Source organism: Terrapene carolina, unplaced genomic scaffold, assembly GCF_002925995.2.
Source record: "Terrapene carolina triunguis isolate 2854851 unplaced genomic scaffold, T_m_triunguis-2.0 Scaffold132, whole genome shotgun sequence".
NCBI classification, from domain to species: Eukaryota; Metazoa; Chordata; order Testudines; family Emydidae; genus Terrapene; species Terrapene triunguis.
This window is the reverse complement of record NW_020664483.1, coordinates 15,137,412-15,151,201: the sequence shown is the minus strand read 5'-3', so window position 1 is coordinate 15,151,201 and position 13,790 is coordinate 15,137,412. Positions and strand designations below refer to the sequence as shown.

At 39.6% G+C, this 13,790-nt stretch overlaps 1 protein-coding gene across 2 annotated transcripts in view; it reads left to right on the top strand.

Annotated features, from left to right (window-relative positions):
* Positions 1-13,585, top strand: part of SPRED2 (sprouty related EVH1 domain containing 2) — an 86,693-nt gene extending 73,108 nt beyond the window's left edge. The window contains exons 5-6 of one of the 2 annotated variants that reach the window (XM_026653188.2): positions 9,427-9,576; positions 10,246-13,585. In XM_026653188.2, the coding sequence (XP_026508973.1) occupies positions 9,427-9,576; positions 10,246-10,896 (801 nt within the window). In that variant the 3' untranslated portion in view covers positions 10,897-13,585. Of the gene's footprint in view, positions 1-9,426; positions 9,577-10,242 lie in introns of both variants that reach the window. The other variant, XM_026653187.2, reaches the window with a different exon arrangement.
* Positions 13,586-13,790: the final 205 nt, after the last annotated feature.

The window sequence follows — 13,790 nt, the reverse complement described above, 5'->3', positions numbered from 1 at the left end:
GTGGGACTTTGATTTTGAACACTGCAGTAGCTAAAATTTTATGAAGATGTACAAACTCTGACACCCCGAACCTCCAGTTACACTGACAGGCAAGTTCTGAGGTGGATGGAAACATGGTTGGAGAAGGGGGCAACTTAGCTGTTTCCAGCCACTTTCAGTTCATTTTGTGCTGCATAAGCACTACAAGTAAACTTGGCAGACTGGAGAATCCAACTTTGTAACTCTGTCCAATCTGTCTCTGCTATTTAAAATTAAACCAGGGGACCTGTGCACTATATAGACAGAAAGAGTATAGTTAAGGGTGGCAGTCCAAATCTCTTTGCCCTTGTTGGTTCGTTTAAATAATTGTGGGTCTGATTTTAAGCATGGGGTTTTTGGAGTGGAGAAGAGAAAGTTGTGTGGAAGCTTTCTATTTTTATAGTAGGTATGAGAGAATGAAGCGGACATCATGTATCTGTTTGGAGGGTTACATCATGTCTAACAGCACGCTGAGTTTGTTTAGATTTAGCCTTTCAATTTGTCTAAAGTAAGATTTAAAAAAAGGTGTATTTTTAAAATGTGTTAGCTTAACACCATTGTAAGCAGGACAAGTTTTGTTTTAGCATGTGCTAGTTTGTCAAGGTGAACCCTAGGCACCCCTTGGGGTTCACCTCAACCAACTGACACACATACAACGTGTCCTGGATACTCTAGTGCAGTGGGGCCCAAACTTTTCCTGCCACACCCTCCCTTACCAGCAATGGAATCTGTCCACGCTCCCCCACCATTACTGCACAGTTGGCTCAGCAGAGGAGCTTGGGCTGATGGCGGAGCCGGGGGCAGAACTGGGGATGGGGGAGGAGCTGGGGCTAGAGGCGGAGCTGGGCTGGGGGCAGAGAGGGAATGAGGGCAGAGCTGGGCTGGGGGCAAAGCAGGGGGCGGAGTGGAGCTGTGGCTGGGACCGGAGCTGGGCTGGGCTAGGGGCAGAGTGAAGCTGGGTGGCACTCCCTCTTCGCCCCTAGTGGGGGCTGGCCCAGGCTCCGCCATGCACCCCCACCCAAACGTCTGTCTCCGCCCCCCTAGGGGTATGCCCCCACAGTTTGGGGACCACTGCTCTAGTGTATTAAAACATGTTGGCCAACACATTTGTGAAATATATCTTTTTATCCTAGTTTAGACAAGCCCTTGGTGTGTTGTTGCTAAAATGTATGTGGGTCACAGCTGGTTAAAGTAATAAATCCCATTGCTTTGTTTTGTTTGGGTGGGAGGGTATGGGGGAGGATGTGGGGGAAGAGAGAACTTTATTTATAAGATACTTTGTATATAATTAAATCACTAGAATAGGTTACCTAGGGAGTCTGTGGAAGCTCCATCACTGGAGGTTTTTAAGAACAGGTTAGACCAACATCAGTCAGGGATGGACTAGATGTCCTCTTGGTTCTGTAATCTTGTGTGGACCGTGGGTCAGCAGTTATAGCCTTTTGCCTCTCCGTAAATCCTGCTGAAGTTACCCAGAAGAGTATATATGATCGGTATGCATCCTGAAATAAATATATTAGGTGATTGAGAGTAGAGTAACTGTAACATAGCCAAACTGCTGGCAGTAACAGGAACGATAATAATTCTACATGTAAGATAGGGTTTATCTGATTCTGCCCTCTGGTCAGGATCCTTTTTAATCTATGGACACAGCTCTTTACACTAACATCTAAACTGTAAAATGCATACAAATTTTTTATTTTGTTTTGTCTTTTGGTTCTTAAGAGACTTGAAAATTTCACTAAGTAGTAAAGGCTGAAAACTTCTGTTATGTATTACATATAACTAAGGAAGTTGGTCTCAATAAGAAAATAGATTTGTAAATGGTGATCTATTTTTCTGATATGTTAAAACAGACGTCATTAGTTTCCTTGGCTCTGGGGCACATATGTTAGAATTAAGAGAGCTAGCAATCAGTGCAGAGGAGCAGTCAGAAATTTCTGTTTCTTGCTCGTCATTCAGTTCTGCCTTCTGCTCTTGAAGGTGACACACTGAGCAGGCCAAACTTAGCATGTAAACATGGTTTGAAAGAGAGGCAGCCTTGGCAGCCTGACAAGGAGATGATTGACAACTTCCTGTTACCACAGTAAAACGGATTAGGGAATTGCCTTTCAATGTATAACACAACAATGTTAGTGAAGCCTGAGGAGAATGCTGGAGGGAAGTGGAATCTGGAATTAGTGGATGAAGCTGTCCCTGGCCACGGCATCCTGGCCTCTGTAATTTAAAGTGGGGGGAGGGGAATTTGCCTCTGGTGCTAGCTTGGACCATCTGTCTTAGTGATGACAGGAAGAGGGTTGATTCAGAACCACAGGGCAAATGACTATCTAACCACCACTCTTCAGGAGAGAGGTTATAATTTCCACATGCTATTTAAACACAGACAAATCTGGTTTGATTCCCATTGTCTCTTGTAACTTGAAGAAAACCTGTAGAGACTTTAGGCTACTTGGAAATGTGCACATGAGAGTTGTTAAACCAACCATAATTTGGTTTTATTCTCTTAAATGTTGCAGAAAGTTCTCAAAGGAGAACAAAAATCTCTTTGCAACATTTTACTAAAACTAAACAATGAATGTGTTTTGATGTCAGCAACCAAACAAAAAAAAATTAAAAACCTAGAGCGACTTCTTTTAGTGGCAAACACTTCCATTCGATCCTCTTCTTCTTTTGGTGTGGTTCACTAAGGAAGTGGAAGAGGGTTACTGTCATATTTCACAGTAATCAACTTTTTCTATAGACGTTTTGCTAATAGAGGGAGAGGAAGAATACGTGTCATTGGATATTTGAGTGTGGGGGACTGAAAATTTAACTCTGCATAATGTAGAAATCCATTGTAAATGACTGCATCTAATAACCCTCCTCCCTCATCTACCTGCTTCATGAGATTTATCAAGGGCCTGATTTCCCAGCATCTTGTAGATGTTTCATGAAAATCAAATCAGAAGTAATTATAAGTAGGCAGTTACTTCATCCTCTTCTGCTTATTTCTGCAAAAAGATAAGTTAGTAATAAATAAATACTACTGCCTTTTTAAACAAAGCTTGACATATTTGCAAGGCATGCAGTGAGAGTATTTTAAAAGTTTGCATCAGCTGTTGAGTTCTATTTTGGTGATGGATTCCAGCTAAAATAATGTGGATAGTTATAATTAAATAAATGACCCCCTTATTGACTTAAAATATCAGTTCAGTCTGCTGAACTGTATGCAGCTGAATGCATGGTTGTTTTTTTAAAGTTATGAAGAGCAAACGCTTTAACGTGGGGGTGGATGCTCAATTTTTTAGCTCAGCTAACTTAGTTTTGTTGAGGTTTTTTAATTCTAGTTTTTCTTGGAATGACAGTTGCCACCAAATAGCCAGTTTTGTAGAATTATCTCTTGTGTTATATGCTCCTACCAGCAGACGGACACAGAACAAAGTTACTCATTCTCTGTGCGTGTGTACACTCCCACTAGTGCTCTTTTCCCAATTAGTTCCTCTTGCCTTGGTAGTGTTTATACAGATTTCTGAAAGATAAGCCTGTAAGTAACACTGGGTGTTTAGTCACCTGAATAGGCCTGGCCTACCATCAGCAAATCTCTGTAAATGAGAATGTGCAGACTCGACACTTGATTCTACAGACTGTCATAAGCTATCACCAGAATGCTCTTTCGAGGCCTGAAAAAATTAACTACTGAAAGCACTTGCTTGTGCACTTACTAATATACTAACGATGCAGTGTGGCAACACTACAAAGCTTGTTACCATGCAGTAAGTACCCTCTCCTCACAAGGGCAGGCTCTCCATCTTTGCACAGAGGATTAAGTTAAACAACCACCAAAGATTTTGAAGAGGGAAAGGGTGTGATTTTTAAGGTACATGACAATGTCCAGGTTCCCAGTGAAATTATCTAGTTAATCTCACTATTGAGAAATCTATTAAGGCAGAGGCAAGGCACAAAGAGAAGGAAACAGGAGATGCCCAAATAACGAGAGAATCTCCGGAGTCTCATAAACAGAACTTGTAGGTTGAAAGAACATTCTTTTATGTCTAGGTTGTCGTACCACACTCATCACGGTAACATGCGATAGCTTTAGCCACTGCTGTCAGCATACCTCTGAACAACATCCCATATAACTTTTTTCACTACTCCTTTTATATCAACTTCTTGAAAGTTAGAAACTGAGACCTTTCCTTACCAAATGTGTCCAGGATATGAGAACGTACAACATAAAAGAGGATTATAGATAGTATTAGAATGGTGGCTTTAACCCACAAATTTCTCTCTTTAAAATTTGTTTGTTAAAATTGCTTTTTCTGTCCTTTGCTTTTAAGAGACATGTCTGACGCCTTGGATCACTGACAATTAGTCAAGAGTATTTAAAGAACACAGAAAAAAGCTCAGAGCTTTTACCCTATGCATATTTGACACCATGTACCATTCTAATTAAACTGCTCATGTGCTGGATTCTCATATATACTAAGCCCCCTTCTACCACGCTGGTAGTGTGAGGGAGCCTTAATCAAGCCTTGTACAACATAAGAGAGAACTTGATAATGTCAGAATCAGACTAAGATGCAGTTTAATCAGAAGATTTTGTGCACAGAATCCATGTAAACTTTGCATTAAATTATGCTGATTTAACACAGCACAGTCATGGGAGTAATTTTGCCACTATATGTTACCACTCCAACAGTCAAAAAGGTATTCTTGCAAAACTTATATTTTGCTATTTGTATAAATAGTGACTAGGAAACTGTCCAATCATTTAAGAAATTGTAGTCCTATTCCTGTGTTACAAAATCCTAACTCATGCTTACTGTAACCACCGTTATCTGTGTACACTCAAATCTTCTCTGAACTCCATGGAAAGATAATCTTTCCTCCACATTTGCTTCAGGTTTCTGTATATTACTGCAGTTGTGTAGTTATATGTTTTAAATGTACAACATTTTTCTTAAATCTGTCCTTATGCAGCATCACTTTCAGGATTATACAATAACCACTTACCTTACAAGTTCTTGGCAAAAAAATGTTCTTTGACTAGTTTTATTTTATTTTTTTTGTCACTAAAAATTTGCCTGTGTTCACAAATGCCTGTGTTGTTGCCTGAAATCATTTTACAATTTTTAATTTATTTATTTTATTGCAATCTCTCACCTTACAGCCCAAATTCTCAAGGGATTTTCCACCTGGACTTTTTACAAGCACAAAAAATACAATGTTAGATGTGACTTGAAAATCTGATCCTGCAAAATATTTCTTGGTGGGGGGGGAGGTTATTTCTGTAAAATCTCATTGACGAGGGAGGAACTGGTGTGTTGTGATACAAGAAGCAAATATTTTCTTCTCCCCTCACTTCCACCAAAATCAAAAGTGCAAAGGCACTTGTCTTTTCTTGAGAGCTCCGTCCAAAATTGGGGACTTGCTCTTATAAGATTTAACTGAAGGAATCTTGGGAGAATGACATCTCGTGATTTCATTGGGAAAATGGTTGCACCCCGATTGTGCCATTGAAATCGTGCACAAACTAAAATATTAAAATAGTGTAAACCAGAGGGATTGTCTGCAGAGAAACTGCAGACACAAACTTAACCCAGTAGTTGTTCAATCGTTTATTTTATGTGCCCAGGTATTGTGATTTTTCTTTCATGGTGTTGCCATTTCAATTTTTTCCCCCCAATGATCCAGCTGGATAAAGAGAGTCCTATAAGAAGAAATAGCTTGTGCTACTCCCCTCAAATTAGTGCATCTGACTATAGTAAATACACAAAGATTCCACATAGGAGATCCTCACAGATGTGTAGGTGGTTGGAGGAAGCTGTCAATCAAGAGAGCTTGGCATCTCCTGACCCGTTAGGTCTTTGTCCCCCTCCTGGTCAGCCTTACTGCTTAAACAGCCTCTCCCTTGGAGAGCAGGGTACATTGTCCTAATGATTGATCACCCACTATTGCTCCTGTTTGGGAATGAAGACCAGTTGGCTCTCCAGCTCTCCACAGGCCTCAAAATTACTCTCTCGAGAGGATGTTAGCCATGCAGTCATCCTTATTCACCCTGCTGTGCACCTGTCTTTTTGTGTGTTATCCTGCAGTGACCGTCTTTCCTGACACTTTAAGGCACCTGCGTCAATACAAGTTCAAACACATGCAAAACTACAACTACCTTGACCAAAGAGTGGGCGGGGGGGGGAGAGAAGACTCCTTTTCCTTAGCCCTGTCTTTGTCTCTCAGTCAGAGTCTCTCTCTCTCTCTCACACACACACACACACACACACACACACACACACACACACACACACACACACACACACACACACACACACACACACACACACACACGCACACACGCCTCAGAGAGTGGTTCTTCCCCTAAACACCACTGCTGCTGGTGAGAGGAGAAGTTCCCCCATCCCTGTGGATACTTGGAAGTTGGTGGGAAGAGGAATAACTTGTTTATGAAAAGGAATGCTTAGTTTTGCTCATTCTTCCCAACTTGAAAAGGGAGGCTGGGGGAAAGATGTTGGAGTGTCTCAATGCATCTTCCTGCTGTCTGAGAATTGTGGTGGGTGGTGGGGCTCTGGGACACTTCAGCGACAAGAATGAGATGGGCAGAGAGAAGGGGATGTGAGAGAATAGTTCTGTCTCCACCCACATTCCCAACCAAACATGGGTGATTCAGTAGCTGGGACTGCATAGTACAGGGAAGTGAGCAAAGCAGTGTGAAGCAACACACAGAATTGGTCAGCTAGTGATGTTTTATTGCTAAAAAAAAAAAAAAAAAAAAGACCAAGCTAATGTAATATAGATTCAGATTATGTTTAGGCTGTTATTCTTGTATCTCCTGACTAACTTTAAAAGCATGATTACTTTTATTTTATGGAATCATAAAATCTAGAAAGGCTTATTGCACCATTCAAGAATCATTTTTGACAGTACACTTTTTTAGTGCCCTATTCAGTCTGCTTTTAAAAATCCCAAGTGATAAGGCTTTCATTATTTCCCTTGAGCAGCTGACTTCTGACACTGCCTCCTATTGCATTGCTTCATATTTTCAGCATGAATCTTCAAATTTCTTTATATATTCATCCTGTATATTGCCTCACAAATGGCGAAACTATTCTGAAAAGCCAGCAAAGGCAAGGTGACCAGTCCAGTTTTGTTGCCGTAAGGGAGTAGTCTTTTCACGTCTTGTTCATGATGGGCACTTATCTCAGGATATTACTCAGACACCTGATTAGCCATTCTTGAGCAACAAAGACATTTAGTGGGAAATGAACTGTAGTAAATGATTAACACACTACTCTTTACTAATGACATATATTGACTAGGCTTTTAAAATTTTAAATGACTGAGTCATTTTAAAAAGGAATGTCTCAAATTCTGAGAAGGAAATGTAAGTTAAGCATTTTTTTTTTTTTTTAAGTAAACCTACTGGAGAGTTATAATAGAGATCTTTTCACATACAAACTGGATAATTTGTATTTTTTTTCCCCAGCTACCATATCTGACCCATTATACACACACACTCCTTCTATAAATTAGTGTAACTCACATTTTCACTTACCCCAGTATTTAATAATAGTGCTTGGGGACTTCAGCGTCCCATGTGGATAACAAGCCTGAAACAGCCTGAGATTTCTTGGTCACCAATGAGTGTCATGGGACTGTGCCATGAGGTTAGCAGTTCAACTGCTTCAGCAGTCCTAGTGTTTGAGATGAGTGGAGGTGGGGGAGTACTGAAATGGATACCCATGTGGACAGAGTGTTGCCTCCTTCCATTTCAGGTTTGACGGTCTACCTTCATGAACTAATGGAACTGAACTGGTTCTAGATGGCTCTGAGGAAGAATATTGTTCCTCCCACTGACCTCTCTAGCGATGGTTTGGAATGGTGTAACACACTTTTCCGCCAGCTTCGGTGAAATGGCCCCAGAGGCACACGTGTCTCTAAACCCATCCCCAAGAAGCGTACTGATGGCATGCAGTGACTGAAGTGAGAGGGAAGACTGCTAGCGCACAGGCAACAGAAATCCCAGCTCATACACCAGTTGCAGCATAATGCTTTTTAAAATCATATGCCATGGCATTATGGGAGGCAAAAAAATAGTGATGGGCTGTATACTAATTAACAACTTCATACTCTTGTTGGCCGTGGATTGTTATCCTGCAGGGATTTTTCTCTGACACTTCAAGACACCTGCATCGATACAACTCCAGGCTTATGCAACAGTACAGTGTTTCTCATTGGTATCTAGGCAATGTTTGTGACTTCTCTTGCCATCCGTTCCTTCCACTCTCCCGATGCTTCTTGGCAGGGGTGCGAACAGGTGTACTGGCACTTCTGCCAGTTTCAGTGCTGATACAATGAAGGATTTCATGCAAGTGGGAGAGAACTTGTAGAACTTGTTAAATAAATCACTCTCTGGATTATATATGGTACAGGTGGAAAGTTGGACCAGTTTCTGAAACAGGTTCAGTGGATGGTCTGAATCGATATGGTGGGCATATTGTTTTCATATCAGATTCAGAATTCTCAATCAAGATTGCAAATAAAGTTGTTTGTTATATCCTCAAATCTATGATCAAATAGAGATGCTGATTAAGACCCCTTGGAATTTCTCTTGCAGGAGAAATAATCTTAATATGAATCTGCAGGTCTTGTGATACATCATGTACTGCCATCAAGATCTATCACCCATTTGTTGAGATACTCATTGCAACATAGTCATGCAGTAGTATCAGACCCAAAAAACTTCAGGACTCTAGGCAAGATCTGGGCTAGAAGGACACTGGACGTATCTTTTGAAAATTAAAGAATATCCATTGAATTTTGAGATTGGTGAGAACTTTAAAAAAATAGCTTTAAAAACTTGATCATTTTATGTAAGTAGTTTGTGACCCATTAGAGTTAGACAAATTCTTAGAGAACTGCAAAGAAAGTTCCACTTGACTTTTTTTTAAACCTGCAAAAGACCATTACTAAATCTTCTGCAGCCTGACTATCTAGTCTGTGTGCATAAATCAGTTAGTTGCACCTAACATTGTCTGAATGCATCCTATTTAAATTCCTTTAAATGATGCAATCAGCTGATTTTAGCCATCCAGAAGGAGTTATAGCACGAACATCCTGCTTTCTAATGTACATCACAACAAATAACATGCCAGGCAAATAGAAATTGTGTTCTCTCACCAAGCACTCATAGGCTATGGCATACTATATTTTCTGTCTGTGGTAGCAAGTTCTATGACCTACATATAGATCCATCTGCTTTTTCCTAGAATGTAGGGGCAGGTTACACGTATAATGGTGTTTGCTTTTGTGTGTTGCCAATATTGCAGATGTCTGAGTGGCAGCATGTGTCTCAAACTATATGCAGTAATATATGGATGTATGAATTAATTATCTTTTCCTTCTATTTTAAAATAGAATGCTACCGACAGCTCTTCTAATTCTTCTCAAAAAAGGGAACAGCCTCTGCGGATACTAGCGTCTCCCACATCCTGCGAACATCGCAGAATTTGCACTCACGGTCACGTTCACGACCAGTATAGCTCTGACCACTACCAACTAGAACAAGTGAGCTTCTTATTAATTGCCGCTTACTTAAAGGGATACTGTGAGAAAGTTCAAGCATCAAGTTCTTAAATAATCTAATATTAAGAGACTTATGAATTTTGTTTTTAAAAGTTTTCAGTGGAAAAGGAGGTTGGGGTTTGTTTTTTTTTAAATTGGAATTTGAACATTCACCTGTGCTGGCTGCAACAGACAACTACAGCATTGAGCTGGCATGTGGATTTTTAACCTGGGGCTCTGTTCCTGTGGTGGTTACAAATATGTTGGGGGGAGGGGACAGGGAGCATAGTGAGCAACATGCCTTTCCTTATGACTAGATGGGATGCAGGTTCTGAAGCTATTTTCTGTTGCAACGTAGAGTCACAGCACATAAAAGGTTGTTACCACCATGCTAATGCAGAAAGTGAGGCACAGTATAAAGTGAAAGTGGTTTATCTATTTTGTTAATCAAAGCTTAGTAGCATACAAAAAAGAAAAGAAAATTAAGTTAATTTTATCGTTTTAATAATGTGCATGATCAAGCGAAATTAAAAAAAAAAAAAACTCAGAAAACACTGATTAAAATTTCTTTCCCAAATGCACTAATGATGCTTAGTAGCACTTGATCAAAAATGTCAAAAGCCTCTGCCAGTCATTGATAGAAAAATAAACTGTTTGCCTTTTCTCCAGCAGTCAATACAAAGGTCCTATCGACACGTCAGCTTTCCAGATGATGATGAGGAGATAGTGCGCATTAACCCTCGGGAAAAGATTTGGATGACCGGTTATGAGGACTACCGCCAGCCCCGGTCGCAAGGGAAGTACATCGACACCGATGATGTGGACTCGTACGTACGTTTTGCCAAAAGTGATGCCTCAAAACATGATTACAATTATCCTTACGTAGACAGCTCAGACTTTGACCTGGGTGAAGATATAAAGGGTGCTGTGATAAAGACTCAGCCTGTCAAGTTCAAACCAAGACGGAAGGAAGATGGCGAGAGATCGCGGTGCGTGTATTGCAGGGACATATTCAATCATGAGGAAAACAGGCGGGGTCAGTGTCAGGACGCACCAGACCGCGTCAGAAGTTGCATCCATCGAGTCAGCTGTATGTGGTGTGCGGACAGTATGCTCTATCACTGTATGTCTGATCCAGAAGGAGACTATACAGACCCTTGTTCATGTGACACCAGTGATGAAAAGTTTTGCCTCCGGTGGATGGCCCTTATCGCCTTGTCCTTCTTTGCCCCATGTATGTGCTGTTACTTGCCCCTTCGGGCTTGTTACCACTGTGGGGTTATGTGCAGGTGCTGTGGTGGGAAACACAAAGCAGCTGGATGACTACACACAAGTTTAAATTGTGTTATGCTTTCCCTGTAGTTAAGGAGCACGTTGGTTTGGAGCATTCAGATCCTTTATATTTTGATGCAGCCTGTGTGCCCAACAGAGTCCAGAAACCACTTGGATCATTTATGTTTGGTTTTCCAGGGGCCACTCTGTATCGATTTGCTCTTCAAGTGTTCTAACAAACTAACCTACAGCATAGACTTTTGTATTAATCTGTAATCGAACAGAATGTCGTGTACATGTTTATATTTTTTCAGTTAAAAGGACTCTGAGATATGAACTGTGGATGGTGGTGGATTTTAGAACATCTCTAATGTGGATCTGTCATGCCGTAGCTTGCCTTGAGCAGTACCATCTACACCTAGCAAGCATTGGCACTTTGAGAAATGTAGTGTAATGGAATGAAATCCCACCCAGAAAGTATTTTAACCTGCGATCAGTTATTGTATGTATAGAAGGTGTTCTAGTAACAAACTTGTACCACAACACAGTATTGCTGTCACTGTTTGTTTTTTAAAGCCAAAATATTCATGTAAGCTGCAGTTTCTCTTTAGAGTCCATAATCATTTCTTTTGGCAAACATCTTAAATTATTTCTCTGATGTTAAATTTCAAATATTAAGTGAATATGGGAAATGAGCCTTAATTTCAGTTAACTTTTGAGAATCTGATAGTCCTCCAAACTGCATTTATTTCAGACCAATACTTGAAAGGGAAATTTAAATTTAGGCTTTTTTCTTAAATAATTTTGCAAATAAAACGTTAGTTTTGGAATTCTACATAACGGAAAGGAACTTTTCATTACCCTGCTATGTCTTTATTTGAGAATAAAACACTAATATTTCAGCTGAATAAAAATTCTTCTCGTTGTTATGCAAAGAATTATTAACAAGATAGCCAGTGCAACCACAAAAGTAGTAGCATAATCCATTGTGATTTTGAGAAACATTGAGCAAGTGGTGGATTATGCAGAAAAATAATAATTTTAAATTCAATTTTGCTCTATAGAATAAATACATGTGCATGAGAATTTTACATTCACAATGAAATCCAGATGTTAGAGTAACTCAGAATATGTATTTAAAATAAAAAGCCTACATGTAATTATCACTCCCGTTTCCTGACTAAGGACCTGACCCTGCAAATGCTTATGCATGTGCTACTTTTATACATGTGAGTGGTCCCATTGACTTTAGAAGCACTTACTCACATGTGTAAAGTTCATCATATGAGTAAGTGTTTGTGGGATTGGGGCCTAAGTGTCTCCTACACCCTTCTCCTCCCAGCTCACCACCCAGATATTGAAAGTGGATCCAGAGGGTTGTGTTATGCATACAGCAAGATGAGAATACTTTAAAAAAAAAAATGTTACTGTCATGTCTTGTGTACAAGGCTTGTAATTAGCTGGGAAAAGAGTATTTTTCTATTATATTACAAGGAATAGCCAAATAATTTTTATTAAAAAAAAAAAAAAAAGATTTAGATCAGTTAGCTATAACTAGCATAGTACAATCTGAATATTTTGAGGCAGCTAGGGATTGGCTTGTCAAAGCTGGCACTGCTGTTCCTGCCATAATTTTGTTCTGCAGTAAATTGCCAGTGGGTGCATGCCCCTTCCCTCCCTCTTATTGCACATTGACATCAGTCTTAAAGGAAAGGAACTTTTTATTTTTGCCAAATAGATTTAAGAAATGCTTGCCATTCTTTCGAGTTGGAATGTTCCAACAGTTCCCCTGAGAGTTAATCACAGCTTTTTGTAAACCATCCGTTAATTATGCAACGTGCTTATAGACTGTAGAGTTTGGTAAACTTAATTTGCAGCAGTTGCTGGGTTTAGGTTCAAAAAAATTGAATGATAATAGAAAGGGATCGATTTTTTTGCTCTTGGTGTAATGTGTCTGGGTTCACTGAGTGAAATACAAATTTTTCGTGCCTGATCGCAAATGACAAATCTCTCAATGGTGTCTAGTAAACATCAAGCCAGCCTCAAAAAGATGTGATGGAACAATCTTTTTTTTGCAAGTTGTTTCATGTAAACAAACATCTGTAAGGTCTTGCCTCTACAAAGCACAACACTACGAAGAGATCTTACAGTTTTTTGTCAAGTCTCTATTAAGTGCCCCTATTTATTTAACTAAATCAGACATACTCCAAGCCTTTATGTATGTCGCCTTTTTAAAAATCCCTCTTCCCAACCCCTCTTGGTTTTTGTAATACTTGTAGATCTTGCTACACATTTTCTTTGGATTGTGAAGGCAATGGTGTAAGGGCACAATGGTAGAAAATGGAGGCGTTATTTGTAAATATTTCTCATTGGTCTCCACACTGCAGCTGAACAGTGTGTAGTGTTTTCCCAGTCAGCTTTGCAATACTGACATCAATCATTTGAGAGACATTCTCCAGATTTTATTTTTGTATCTGTGGTAACAAAACATTAACCAAAATTTTTTTCGGTTGTGAAGAGGTTTTTTTCAAGCTATTGCTCACATTAACAAATGAAAGTGCCTGAAGCCTACATCCATAATGTATCTGTATACTAAAAGTTAAAACCCTGTTGTATTGATTTTTTTATAAGCCTTTTTACCTCTGTGTAAAAAATATATATACAAGTGTATGATGTACATTTTAGTTAACTTTTTTTATTGTTTCTAATATGTATGATCAGCGTAGTCCATGTAAATATAAATACATCGTATCAAAATGCTGCTGCTTACATTATTTGCAGATCTGGAAATGAGATAGGGACAGCGTTGTTACTAATACGGGTGACACAAAAGAGAAAACTGATCGTGGGAGGGGAGAGGATAAAGGAAGAAATTTTTTTTTTTTTTTAAGCCAGGTGAACACACGATGTCAATTCCTCCAGTTAGCGTGGGATTTTTTATTGTA